The sequence below is a fragment of the Acanthochromis polyacanthus genome, chromosome 5 (genome assembly GCF_021347895.1).
Source record: "Acanthochromis polyacanthus isolate Apoly-LR-REF ecotype Palm Island chromosome 5, KAUST_Apoly_ChrSc, whole genome shotgun sequence".
Classification (NCBI taxonomy): Eukaryota; Metazoa; Chordata; class Actinopteri; family Pomacentridae; genus Acanthochromis; species Acanthochromis polyacanthus.
Window position 1 is genome coordinate 35,314,586 of NC_067117.1, and position 14,616 is coordinate 35,329,201.

The 14,616-nt window shown below is 40.9% G+C and overlaps 1 protein-coding gene across 1 annotated transcript in view; it reads left to right on the forward strand.

Annotated features, from left to right (window-relative positions):
• LOC110949258 (plexin-A2-like) overlaps positions 1–14,616 on the forward strand; it is a 97,931-nt gene that overhangs the window by 56,981 nt on the left and 26,334 nt on the right. The window contains 13 exon segments of the mRNA XM_022191188.2: positions 5,524–5,638; positions 7,531–7,556; positions 7,558–7,598; positions 7,601–7,728; positions 8,378–8,474; positions 9,135–9,283; positions 9,285–9,335; positions 11,239–11,390; positions 12,637–12,754; positions 13,304–13,336; positions 13,338–13,441; positions 13,975–14,131; positions 14,133–14,143. Coding sequence (XP_022046880.2) covers positions 5,524–5,638; positions 7,531–7,556; positions 7,558–7,598; positions 7,601–7,728; positions 8,378–8,474; positions 9,135–9,283; positions 9,285–9,335; positions 11,239–11,390; positions 12,637–12,754; positions 13,304–13,336; positions 13,338–13,441; positions 13,975–14,131; positions 14,133–14,143 — 1,182 coding nt within the window.

A 14,616-nucleotide genomic window follows, 5' to 3' on the forward strand; every position in this document is an offset into this window, starting at 1 on the left:
AAGTTTTGTGTTAGAATTAGTTTTTTAAGTTTTGGCACTGAGACGTTTACTTTTGCTGCAAATGTACACCGATCAGCCACAACATCATGACCACCGACAGGTGAAGTGAATAGCATCAATCATCTTCTTCTAATGTAATGTTTTACTGGGAAACCTTGAGTCCTGATCTTCTTGTGGATGTTTGACATGTACCACCCACATAAACATTGCGGGTCAAGCAACCCCTAGCTCCCCATGACAACAGCAGTCCTTGATGCTAATTGCCACCCTCATCAGCACAATGCACCCCAACCCACCGCAAAAACTGCTCAGGAGTGGCCTGGGAAACACGAGGGATTTAAGGCGTTCACCTGGGTTCCACACTACACAGATTCAAATCTTACTGAGTATCCGTGAGATGTGCCAGGATAAGCCTGATGTAAGTAGGTCCCACCCTGCAACCCACAGGACCCACAGAATTCACTGCCATCATCTCGGTGCCACAGGACAATCCACAGAGGTCCTGAGTCCAGAGGAGTTTTAGCAGTCTAAAGGGGACCAACACAATATGATGCAGGTGGTGGTAATGTTACACCTGATTGATGTTTATCATTTCCAAATATCAGTCAATAGTCTTCTTGATTACCAACTATCAGTACTGACCCTGAAAAACAAAAGTTTTAACTATGCAACATGCTATAAATATTAGAGCTAAAATGTTTTATTTTTTAATTGACTGGAGGATTTTCTTCTGGGATTGTTTTCACTTTGTCTCTTACGAAGAAGTCATTTTGCACGCTGCAGTGTTTGACTTCTTTGTAGTACTGCCACCTTTGTTTAACCGGTTAATTTACATTTCAACATCCCTGGTGTCTCCTCACCCAAGACACAGAGTAGACAACCTGCTGAGATGACTTTGTTTGTAACTGAGCATAAAAAACAGAGAAAAACACAAGAAGGAAAGATCCTCTGTGTTCTTTCTGTCCTGATAGAATCAGTCGTGTTAGGAGTAACCTTTTCTACAAAACTCTTTGATTTCTTTGAATAATTTCCTTGATGCTAGTCGTTCAAAGAAAACTGTTTAGAAACCATCCAGTTGATTTTTCAAAGAAAAAAATCCAACGTTTTTCTGATTACAGACTCCCCTGTGTGAGACTCGCTGAATTCCTCTGTTTTGAACAAGATGTTTGTGAGTTTTAGACTTTCTGTGGGACAAAACAGGACGTTTGAAGACATCATCTTTGAGTTTTAGGATTTTTTTACAAAGGATTCACAGAGAAAGTAATAGTCAGAGTAGGGCTGGGCGATGTGGAGAAAAAATAAAATCTCAATTTTTTTAGTCATCTTGGACGATTACGATTTTAATCGATTTTTGTTGTTTCTTTGCGGTCTGTTTGCTATGGCGAGTGCTAGCCATGCTGCACTCCAGTAGCTGCGAGCACTTTTCCCATTCTGTAGGGTGCCTCTGACAGAGGTGCTGAAAGAGGTTAATTGTGCTGCTACTCTTCGTTTTCACAGTACTTTTGCAAACCTTGCACATGACTGTAGTTTGCTCTGTGTCAGTCTTGTCAAAGCTGAACCACTTCCATATAATCTATGTAACATGAGGCCCTTTTCTCGCGACCAACTCTTCGTCTGCTGTTGTGTCCGCCGTGACGTGGGTGTGAGTGTTTTGGTGGAAGGAGATGAGAGGCGGAAGCAAATGCCAGTGCACAAGTCGTGAAAGGCAGAAGAAGAATCTGTATTGATAAATATTAAAGCTCGCCTCGATTTTACGATTTGGCAAATTTTTAAATTGTCAGGTTTTAAAATTGCGAATTAATTGAATTAATTCGATTTATCGCCCAGCCCTAAGTCAGAGTAAACTGTACTTTGTAATGGACTGTAATTGCTATAATTGTGAGTTGCAACCCTAATACACATTCACACCTAGAATTGACTTCGCTGTAGGCTAAAAGTCCCCAAGGACGACTCAGTAGATAAGCTTTAAACTAATACACCCCCTTTGATTTGCTTTTGTCCCAAAGGGCCTTGCCAAAGAACTGTGTTTACGTCCGATATTAGACGTAAGATATTTTATATTTTTAGCCCTGCTCTGGTGCCTTGAGGGTAGGTAATATAATGTAAATTAAAGAGCACTTTATTTAAATGTCATCCAATATAAGCTTCCTAACTGGGCAGGGAAGCTGCTTTGACTTTGAGCCATTATGCAAATGTCAAATATATTTATCACAACAATAAACTATGACAACAGTCTTTCATTGTGAATAACAATTACAAACACTGCCACAAAGGTGGATTCTATTAGGATGAATGCCAATTAGCAGCATTTGTCAGCTTTAAAAGGAGTCTGCAAATCAGCAGCTATGTAAGCTTTTACTGCAACAAGACAGTAACAAAACATTCCAACAAGCCAAATCATGCAACACTGATTTAGTAACTTCAAAGAACTTCATCATAAAATATGTGCTATTTTATCCCTTGAAATGATTCATACAGCAACAGCTGGCAGAGAGTAAAGTATCACTTACTTTCTTTCTTTCTTGAGGTGTTGCTGAATCTTGAGCTAATACTCTCATATGCAGACCATAAACTGCAGCATGAGTTAAACTGAACTGTGAGCTCACAAAGCTGGATTCAGGGATATATAGAAGTTCTCTCTAGGAAGAAGCACTTGATTGATGGAGTATTCATAACCAAACCTAGGAAATTAGCCCACAGTGGATACACATGCCATCAATTCACAATGCTCTTTGACTGTGACATGAATGTCCCAATATAACCATATTAAGCCATTAGAAAGAAACAGTTGGGAGCTCATCACATCCACCCCACACCAATACGGCCTCCATTAGCCGCGGGGTGACCCTGTGTACTCCTGTGATTAATATTTCAGACCAAACACACTCCTAACCCAGCACCTCTTTCTCCACCTCCTCCTCCTCCACCACCACCACCTCCTCAGCATCACATACCCTCTATAATTAATTGTCCAGTGTTTGCAGCACCCTGCCAGTCCAGTTCTATTAATACCCAACCCTCTAAATTCCTTTCTCACACATACACACAAGCACACATTTTTATGTCCATATGGCCCTGGGCAGCTAATTAATATCATAATTTAATGATGCTGCACTACATTTATTGGCATTTGTAACTTGCTATGAGCTGCAGTATTGTGCTGCTATTGGTATTTTTCTTTTCTCATCTTATTAAATGAGCAAATCCAGGAGAACAAACTATAGTAGTGCATAGATCTGTTTTCCTGTTGTGTACCTCTATTATACACAGCAAAGTCTACGACCCCCTCACTGACAAGAAAAGAGGACATGCTCGATTTTAATCTCTCCACTTGCTGCTGGTTTTATCAGCAGCTGTGCATCATCCATTGCCTCCATGTTTGTTGACTAAAATGTGATTAAATCCAGTCCAACGAGGTTGTTTCAGCACAGCTTTAATCCACAACTGACCGCTGAATGTATCAGAGCAAAGGATGTTGCACAATTCTACCCATCAAGTGACATACACCGATCAGGCATAACGTTATCACTGTCTGCCTCATATTGTGTTGGTCCCCTTTAGACTGCTAAAACTCCTCTGACCTAGTGGGGCATGAACACAGGGCTTTTGGGGATGTCCTGTGGCACCGTTATGGTGGCAGTGAATCCTGTGGGTCCTGTGAGTTGCAGGGTGGGACCTACCTAGATCAGGCTTATCCTGGTACATCCCACAGATGCTCAATAAGATTTGGATCAGTGTAGTGTGGAACGTGGGTGAACACCTTAGCTTTGTTATGTTTCCTTGGCCACTCCTGAGCAGTTTCTGTGGTGTGTCGGAGTGTATTGTCCTGCTGAGGGTGGCAGTTGGCATCAAGGACTGCTGTTGCCATGGGCAGTTGGGGGTTGCTTGACCTGTAGTGCTTAGGTAGGTGGTACATGTCAAACATCCACATAAAGGTCAGGATTCAAGGTTTACCAGCAGAACATTGCATTAGAACAAAATGATCGATGTTATTTATCTCACCTGTCAGTGGTCATAATGTTTTGGCTTATCATTGTATATGCAGATTACTTGCATAATTCAAACTTGAATGAGTGATTCAAAACATTCACTATTTTCAGGCAAAATATATATTTTATACTATATATATTACAGAAGACTGCACAGTGGTTCTCCCTGTGCATGCGTGGATTTCTCTTGATAGTCCGGCTTCCTCCCACAGCCTAAAAATATGCTGAGGTTAACTGATCATTGTAAATTGCCCGTAGATGTGAATGCAACTGTGATTGTTTGTCTGTATATGTAGCCCTGTGACAGACTAGTGATCTGTCCAGGACCTGTCCCCTGTCTCCACCGTAAGTCAGCTGGGATAGACTCCTGCCCCCCGCAACCCTAATGAAGATTAAACTGTGTATAGATAATGGATGGATATATTACAGATAAAAATCTGAAACATAAAGAAGGAACTATGAAAAACTTTGAGGAATTATAAAATTTAAAGCTGAAGTTACTGTACACTTACATTTATACTACAAGGACAATCTATGTCCTTGACACTACATGTTTTTTTATGACATTGTTATTAGTGTGTCAGTGTCACTTGAACTGTTACCACCCTGCCAAAACTTCACGCTTAAAGTAATTTCATCTACAACAAAAAATCTGCTGTTTAGATTCCTCATTGACCTCTGCAACATCTCAGCTGGGATACTGTGAATTTCATCCTGAATTCTCTGTTTTAACTCATCCAGAGTTCTTGGTCGAGTTGTGTACACTTTACTCTTGAGATAGCCCCAGGTAGATTTCAAGAATGCATTCGTACAGGAGGACGCCATCTACAGGAAGTAATTTTAACAAATGAAAATTCCATCACTGTTTCTTAAATGGCATGTCTTAAGGTTTCAATTACTATGAAATATATGTATATATATATATATATATATATATATATACATACTCACACACACACATACATACAGTCATGGCCATAAGTTTGGACACAAGTACCATGACGCTTGTGAATCTTAGAAAATACCACAAAATTGTCACTTACACTATAGTACACAACTCCTGAGAACTATATTAAGTTTCATATTTAAAAAAAACATCAAAAGAGTTTGGTGTCATTTTGTTATTCTTACCAAATTCGGTTGTGAAAGTACTGCATTTTTTTGTTATTTTCTTCTAATATTATGTTTTGGGAACAAAGTTGTTCCAATTGTTGGAATTTATTGATAATATTATATCCCTTGTTGATTTGTTGACTAATTAAACTGGTGCTGTCAAAAAATATTAGTTATGTTCTGTAATAGACATCAAAACAGACATAGTAAGTCATGCTGTGTCCAAACTTATGGCCATGGCTGTACATACACAAACCAGGACCTCAGACCAAACAGATAAGTTCAGTATAAATTCAGTGGTCAGTTACTCTTCAAAAGGAAGATGGAGATGCTGGGTAGAACATAGATACTGTGTAAAGGCAGAACATCTCAGTGTCCAAGTTGTGTGATTACAATGTAATGTGTTCATTTCATCCTGCAGGTGTCTTTCCTGTGTAAACAGCACATTTCGCTGCCATTGGTGTAAATACCGCAACCTGTGCACTCACGACCCAAGCAGCTGTTCCTTCCAGGAGGGAAGAGTCAACGCCTCAGAGGTACATTAAAATAAAAAACTGCTGTTGATTAAAGTGCAGCTTTCAAGAGAGCCATTTATCTGTTAACATATGACACTTTCGACTTAAAGGCACAATCCTTGATTGAATAAAAACATAGCTCCAATACAAAGTAGCATAAAGACAAAAAGCCACAGCTATCTTGGCTGCTTTATGAGGCTTTATCATGGACAAGAGTGATTCGAGCTAAAGGCTAATGTCAGCTCTCAAAAACAACGCTAACATGCTTGGCAAATATATTTAAATGTACAGTTCCCGTCTTAGTTTGTTAGAACTGTTAGAATTGCAAACATTTGATACTACCACAGTAGAAGCTGATCAGAATGTGATTAGTTTTAGTCCTAAAGTAAAGTACCGGACAAATTAAAAATGTTGGCTCAAGATAAAAGTCACCAAGTTATTACAAGATGAGCACAAATGTCTTTTTTCAGTTTATTAGCAATCCACCCAATAGTTGATAAGTCATTTCAGTCCAACCACAACCCCTGTGACACTAGGAGAAATGTCAGGAGACATTTATAATCTTAGAAATTCTGTGTGAATATCTGTACAATGACGTATTCTTGTCTTTTTGAATTTGTTGGGAGACTAGCAGCATGCTGACCTAACTGCAGGCATGAAATTGTTTTCTGCCTTACGCTAAACATAGTGATATAAAATAGCAAAGACTCAATTATATGAATGCATGTGTGACCTTCTCAAGATCAGTGCGAGGGTGGAACAACTTGACCTTCGAAATGATTCTTCACTGGAGGAAATACGATTGGACAAAAGGGATGAAAGAGAACTCACTGTACCATGATACACATAGATATCTGTGTGCTCCTATTCTGTCTAGACATCATATACTTTCGAAATAGAATCATTACAGTGTCATTTGCATTCGGCTTGAGGAACCTTTGGCACACCCAGTTCTTGATTTCTGAAAAATAAAACATTTGTGTCATAAGCTTTTTCACTGTTCTTTAATCGAGCATAGATTTGGGTGTCATCTGCTTAGTAATGATAATGAATACAGTATTTATGGAGAATAAGGCATAATGCTAGTATGTAAATAGAGAAATACACGGGAACAAGGTGGAGCCTTGAAGAACACCACAAGTTGGAAAAGTGGGTAAGGCCTATCTTAACCAGTCTAGGGCATCTGTAATGACAACATTGTATGTGATAATACATACGACCAAAGACTTAATACAGTGACAGAATGTATGAGCTAAAATGGTGCTATGAGAGCAGCAATTATTAACTGATTAATCGCTTAGTTGTAACTTATTAAATTTCTAGCTTTTTAAATGTGAATATCTCTGCATTTCTTTGCGCTCTGACAGAATGTATTTGTGATGTAGACAAAACAACATAAGTCATCTTGGACTTGGAAATACAATCTATAAAGCAAACAGTTAATCCATGGATTAATCAAGAAAATAACTGACAGATTGATCAACAGTGAAACCAATCATTTGTTGCAGCCCTAGGTAGTACACTATACAGTGTATTTACAACAGAGCATAGCCTTATTCACTAGTAAACTATATATTAAATATAGTAACATAGTTTGCTTGAGTGATTGATTTTCCCCATTAATCCCCAACCTTTATTTGTCTCCCATGTTTATCTGACAGACCTATATGAATTAGTAGATTAGATACTACTGACAGACAGAGAGACACATACAAATAGACATAGACAAATACAAGGACACTATACATGCATACCGTGGACAGCAAACTCAGTGATTCTGTCATGGAGAAACTAGTTATGTGAATACCATGTATGTACGTGGGTAATTTTCAGGCAGCAGGGACAGCATGAAAGATGCTTATTTCCTTACTGTAAATGGTAAAATTAGACATATTTGTATTTTGATTTCACAGGACTGCCCTCAGCTCCTTAACTCCGGGAATTCTCATCCCTGCCGGCGAGGTCCGACCCATTACCCTGAGAGCCGAAATCTCCCCCAGCCGCAGTCGGGCCAGCGGGGTTATGAGTGCGTGGTGAATGTGCAGGGTGTCAGCCACCGTGTCACGGCGCTGCGCTTCAACAGCACCAGCGTGCAGTGCCAGAACAGCTCGGTATGACCTCAAACACTCCCAGTGGGAGTCTCACAGCTGTCAAATGAGGCAGACAGCTTGGATGCTGTGTAGGCAGGTACATAGGTACATCAGCATCAGTGAATACCGCCTGAGGTGTTGAGCAAACTGAGGAGAAAGTAGAGGAAAGGGAAAGTGAAAGTGATTAGGAAAAGTGCAAAGTATGTACAAAAGAGTGGCAGAGAAGGAACAAAAGACAGAAAGGAAAATAACAGTTATTTGTTAAAGTAGTGGACATAAAGTAATGAGTATATGACCTTACTGGGAAGAACACGGGAGATTTCTTAGGAAATGTTTTACACAAAGCAAATCACAGGCTAAATTTCAATGCAAAGCATACCTTGGTACTCTGTGACAATGAATGAAAAGGCCATTTTCTTCAGATGTGGATGATCGGCCACCCCATCCAGGTTTACGTCCCTTCATGTCAAAGAGGAGAGGAGCAGACAACCATGGCAGAAATGACAGATGGTTAAAAGCCTTGTCTCTCTGCTGCCCTTTCATCCTCTCATTTTCCCTGCTCTGTCTCTCTCTGTCTTTTTCATACTCTATCCTCTGTCTCTCTTTGACTTTCTCTTCTTCTTGTATCCACTTTCTGGACACTCTCTCACTCTCTGTTTCTGCTTTTCAGTACATGTACGAGGGTGCGAAGATCAGTGACCTGGCGGTGGACCTCTCCATCGTATGGAACGGCAATTTCATCATCGACAATCCCGAGAAGATTAAAGGTGCCTCTGCCATCCATCACTGCCAGGCCAGAGAACTGTAAAGCACTCAATCCACAGGGGATAGATGGGTCATAGAGAGTATTTCAAGGCTCCCAAAGGGCCTTGAGAAAAAGTTCACAATAGAGGGGAGTGTTATCAAAGAGCACCAATCACTTGTGCACTCAGGGGGTGAAGGGTGAATCTTCATATTTGGCCAGTTTGACTCTTTAATCATCATGCAAGAAAAGGGTGTTTGTCACTTGTCATTGTGGGCTGTACATTAAATACATCCTTGCAGTCAAGGATATAGAGAGTGATGGCCATGAATTTGAACAGGCCTTGTTGGTATTTAGGTGTTACTTTATATGGCATAAATATAGGCTTCTTACAGGAGGGAATGTAAAGCTTGGCAGGCTTCAAAGAACAGTTTATGGATTACTCTAGCATATTTTTTTTTACTACTTGAAACAGGTCAACTCTGAAAATGTGTTTTTTTAATGAATTTTATTGAATTCACATAATGACTATAAATACCAGCAGTAAAGCAGTGTTTTGATTGGCTTCTCAGTTTGATTGAATTGGCTCAGTTCGTTCGGTTGTAATGACACCTCCTGCTGGTTCAAACTGTGCTGTTTTTGAACAACATGTTTTTAGATTATATGTCTCTGTGTTATCCCACAGTGCACCTGTATAAGTGCAGCGCCCAGCGGGACAGTTGTGGCATGTGTCTGCGGGCGGAGAGGAAGTTCCAGTGTGGCTGGTGCAGCGGCGAGGGCCGATGCACCATGAAGCAGCACTGTCCTCCCATCTCCCCTTACGCCAGCCGCTGGTTTGGACCTCTCTGCTCGGAATGTGAAGTGTACCAATCCACGCATTACTGAGGTCTGTGCTTTGTTTGGGTTGTGGCTGTAGTCCGTCACTGAGTCACCAAGTTTAAACATACAGTGAAAATAAATTATGCAAACTCAAGATGTGAGATCCTCTTGCCAAGTGGATGTAACTTCATTTAGAATAAGCTGTGTCTGAGGAGGGAGAGTTATACAATGACTAAGGTTTAGCCGTCATGCCAATTAAAACAACAGAGCTCTGATGTGTTTGCTGTATTGGCCTGCATTTCCTGAGGAAAGTTCCATTTAATCCTTCTGTGTTCCTTGCAGTATTTATTCAAAACTTTGAAAGATGAAGGCGGAAGCTGAAACACTGTTTATGCTGTTTTGTTAGGAATATAAAGTCAGACTAACTGACGTGGTTATGAAGCATGACTGACAGAGAAATCAAGGAGGACCAGTTATAGTGGCTAACACAGTATTTCAATCTGCTCTGAGAGCAAGAAAGATAGAGATGTCGAGAAATAGACAGTTTGACAGTAGAGCTCGGATTAGGATTGAGGATAATATATAAGAAAATGACTAAAAATTTAATGCTGTATGAACTTATGAAAAGTTATTACTTTATGAAATCAGATCTTGCACTCTGCTGAGGTCTTCACTTGAAGATATGGGGCTAAAGGGTGTAAAAGAGCTATTCCTCCATCTGTATCCCTTAATACAGTATCAGAAGACAGCATGCCAGCACACCTTGTCTTTAACGCACAGTGTCCATACTGTAAATATCAACAACAAACACTAATTTATCTGTGGCCAACTTTCCAATTTTCCACCCAGGTGTCTGTTTACCTGAGACTATCTCACATTTTCTTCCACGCCAGCCTGAATAACCTTAAGTGCTTGACAGCTAAGCGAATTCAGTCTGTTTAGAGAGTGGTGATGGATCTTTTATTTCAGCAACACCTCCTGTTCGTTATCTTGAATGAGGCACAGTGGGTCAGGCACAGAGATGCAAGGCTCTTCCACTTCAAAGAGCCGGACGCCTTTGATGTCCCCTGTCGACATTATTAGTGTTTTGAAGGAGCTGCAGCAGAATGAATCAACTACCGAGTGCTGCTTGGAGTGGAGGGAGTGTTGCTTCCGGCATTGCTCCTGTTCTTCTCTGTAGGTCCAAAGGTTCCCTGCTGGGAATGGTTAACTTTACACTGGAAAGGAAAGTGAATAGGTTTCTCATGGCTTGTCATTGCATTATTCATCAAAGTTTGTTTTGAATTACAGGTGGACATCAAGCCTTTTCAGTAGGCCAAGCAGTGTGCAACATGTATTTCACACAGACTTTTTGAGCAAACAGTCAACATTTAATATTTTTCTGCCTGTGCTCAAAGTCATATTTCTAACCGAGACTTGGCAGGAATTTGCATTTCACCATATTTTTATTCCTCGCAGGTTGCATAGACCTTGAAAAACCATTTCAGTTACGTCTCTATGCGACAACTGAGAATAGCGACATTATTTTAGAGTTAAACTCAGTTTATGGCGCATTATCTCCAATATGGGAAACTCTGGAATATTAACACTATATATTGTGAGAAAGAAATCTAGTTACAAAAATGTTACAGTACAATGAAGAGAAAACAGAAATATTCAAGTAAATAGACTGGAGATTTTTTACGTTGTTAGTGGATAAACCATATGTACACTCCTTCTCATTGAATGGTTTTATTTAATTATTTTCTACATTGTAGATTTATACCGAAGACATCAAAATTCTAAAAGAATACGTATGGAAATATGTTGTAAACAAAAAAGTGCTAATCTTCAGTATTAATGTAATAATTATAAGAGCATGATGAGAAGGTGTGTTCTAACCTTGACTGGGTAGTGTAGTTGTGGTCTGAGATCTCTGCACAAGTCAAATCTTCATTTATCTTCCTGTAATTCTCCTCCTTCCTGTGTAGGTGAGCCCAGTGGCAGGGCCTCTGGAGGGGGGCACACTGGTCACCATCCAGGGCCTGAACCTGGGTCTGTCCTTTTCTGAGCTGGAGGGTAATGTGGAGGTGGCAGGAGTGCAGTGCACCCCACAAGAAGAAGGATACATCACTGCAGAACAGTAAGGACAGACTCCTCCCCTTCCCCTACATGGACCCATATGGTACCTTACATCACATACTGTACATGTATAGAGACACACACACACACACACACACACACACACTCTCTCTCTCTCTTCTCTTCTCTCTCTCTCTCTCTCTCTCTCTCTTCTCTCTCCTTTCTCTTCTCTCTCTCTCCTTCTCTCTCTCTCTCTCTCTCTCTAGAACAGCACCGTATGCAATCTCTCTCGTCTTCCTCTCTCTTTCTCCTCTCCTCTCTCATAGGAAACAGCACCGTATGCCAATCTCTCTCTCTCTCAACTTGCTATTTCTCAAAGAAACCCAGCACAGTCTGTGGATAAGCCGGATCACCCTGTGATAGCCTCATCAGGCTTGTAGGATTGTGTGTGGGGCTTGCATTGCATTCCTGGTGCCAGTCAGAGCCAAAAGGAGCAGAGCAGGTCCTTTGCTGTCGTTTGTCGTTATGAGGCTGTCGGCACAGCTGTAATTGAAATGCGCTGCATGTCGCTGACTGGAGGGACAATCTGTTAGCCATGTGTTTCTCTCACAGCCATGTAATGCGATTGGGCTCAGGCTGCAGGGACTTTATTTATACCCTTGTAAAAAAAGGGAGGGGAAAAGAAAAGAAACATGCCAGCAGAAAATTGGAAAACTCACGTGATGTATGAATTAGAAGGGTTGGGCAGGGACGATTCATTGGTGCTCTTATTGTATCAGGGAAGGGTTTCTTGTGCAGAACAGTGCATCCGGCAGGGCCATTCATTTGGCACACACAGTGCTTTAAAACATGGCATTACAGCTGTTACAACCATTAATTTCAGCATGGGGTCAGTTGCTATAATGACTTATTCATGGCGTACTTTATCTTATTGACCTGACAGCCAATACTGATTTATTGAAGAAATCCCTATGTTGTCATGGCAACCAGAGGTAATGGTGGGTGGCAATCGTGCTGGAGATGTGGAGGGGTGTAGTTTATCATTTGAGTTATATTGCTGTTATAGGTTTCCCATTAGGAAGAAAGATGGCCCTCTGTATTGACCCACAACTTCTATGAAAGTCTGCCTCAATCACGCTGGCCAGCACAGGCCATCTTCCACCAGTGAAGTTCATAACAAATGTGACACAGTGCAGTGATTCTTCTGTGTGTGTATGCCCAGCTACTGATATGACCAGTATGCATGATGCCTGTGTTTTTTGCACGCCCGCCTTCATGTGTTTGTGTGTGTTTTTCTGTTTTGACAGGATTGTGTGTGAAATGGCTGCAGCTCCTCAAGGCAGTGCACCAGGTCCAATAAAGCTGTGTGTTGGTGAATGCAGACCAGAGCTACGCGCTCAGTCCTCCCAGCTCTACTCCTTTGTGGTAATTCTGAAACACATTTACTCTGTCTATTTGTTGTGAAACAAACATTAAGGGCATGTAATGAATTAGGCTGAATGCATGATAGCAGGTAAATGCAAAGCAGTTTGATCTATTCATGCTACTGCAATCATTAACTGAAGAGGAAGACAGAATAAGGCACTTGATGTGTTTTAAGTGCAGCATATATTGTGCATAACAGAATTTAAAACCTAATTATGTGGGAGCTTCTAAACATTAGTCCACTGTGTTCATTATTTTTATTTTATGGCTAATGAAAAGAATGCTGTGCTTTATTGCACTCCAGCCAAGTTTTGCTTGCTTCTGAATATGTGCTGTAGTATTACTCTTTTTTATTTTCTTTTTGATAGAATCCATACTCGGACTATTTGCTCTTTGGTCTACATTTTTATCAGGGTTCTTCTTTTAGTTCAGCAATGGCTTCTGAGCACAGACCAGGGTTGTTCAGAATCAGATAATTAATAACAGATTCTGTATTCTGTGTTTCCAACTATGTTGAATGAAACATGAATGAATTTTGGCCCTTCACAGATTCCTACAATGTTAGCTCTGACCCCAGGCAGAGGGACCTGAGTCTGGGGGCACCAAGGTCACCATTGTCGGGGAGAATCTGGGTGCTGGCAGCACTGTGAATGTGTATTTTGGTAATCAGACCTGTGAGCTGTTCAGGTGAGTCTGCTGATAATGTAACCTCCTGGCGTGATCTTACCTTATATTTCTTAAGATTCAGGAAAAGTAAGATTGTCTCTGGACGTATTAAAGATTTAGCCCTTTCTGACCTCAATCAAACACAGTATGAGATCACTCTCTTTAAAAAAGCACACTTTAGATGCAATTATGGGTCTGTGTGTTAAATGAAAAGTCTCAGCAATGATTTGTGAGGCGGTGATGGAACTCCACAGCCAGTAGGTATTGTTCTCTGTGTATTATAGATATCTATTTTAAAGTTCAAAATGCCTCACATGGCAGAAGTCAGGTGGGTGAGGCAAGGAAGCCATTAGCTCGAGCACCCACTAATTACAGTGTTCCATCCCTAATGTGTCTGTAACGAGGAGGAGATGGGACAGACTATAATGAATCCTCTCCCCTCATGGTAACGTACGTGGCTCAAAACAGCTTGAAGTCAGGGATTTGCCGTTGCAGCAGTGAGTGGGCCACCACAATGAAAGACATGAAAAATCCCTCTTTTGTACTCTCACCAGGAGGACCATGTCGGAGATCGTGTGCTTTTCTGCTCCGTCAGTGACGGGAGCGGGACCAGTGCAAGTCAGTTTGAGTGTTGACCGGGCCAAAGTTCCTGGAAGTCTGGCCTTTGAGTACATAGAAGACCCCACAGTCCAGCGTATTGAACCTTTATGGGAGCATTACTAGGTAACAATAAGAAACAATGCGCTGAATATGGTCACGTATCTGCACTGATGCAGGATGCAGGTTCAATCACTGGATCTTTCGCTGTGTCATCTGTAACTTATTCCAGTGTAAACAGAGGTTTTGTTTTCATCTAGTTACCTCACACTGTCCACAAACCTGCAAACTTTTGTTTCACCAAAGTGATTTGGAAGTAACACTTCGTTGTTGCTTACAAATTGCAGATACATTTGTGAGTTCTGCATGGCTCTCTCATGCTCATATACTGCATGTTAACTTTGATCAGAGAAGCATGTCATAATTAATGCAGGGGGAAGTGATCTCATGTGACAAATGGCAGCTTGCATGTTGCATATTTGGTGAACAAGGTTCCTGGTTGGTGTGAGCTACTTAAAATTTATAAATTAATGCCATTTGAAACATCCCTAACGCCATCACATCCCAACTCATCCAGTGCTCATTTATGTTGGTTAAAC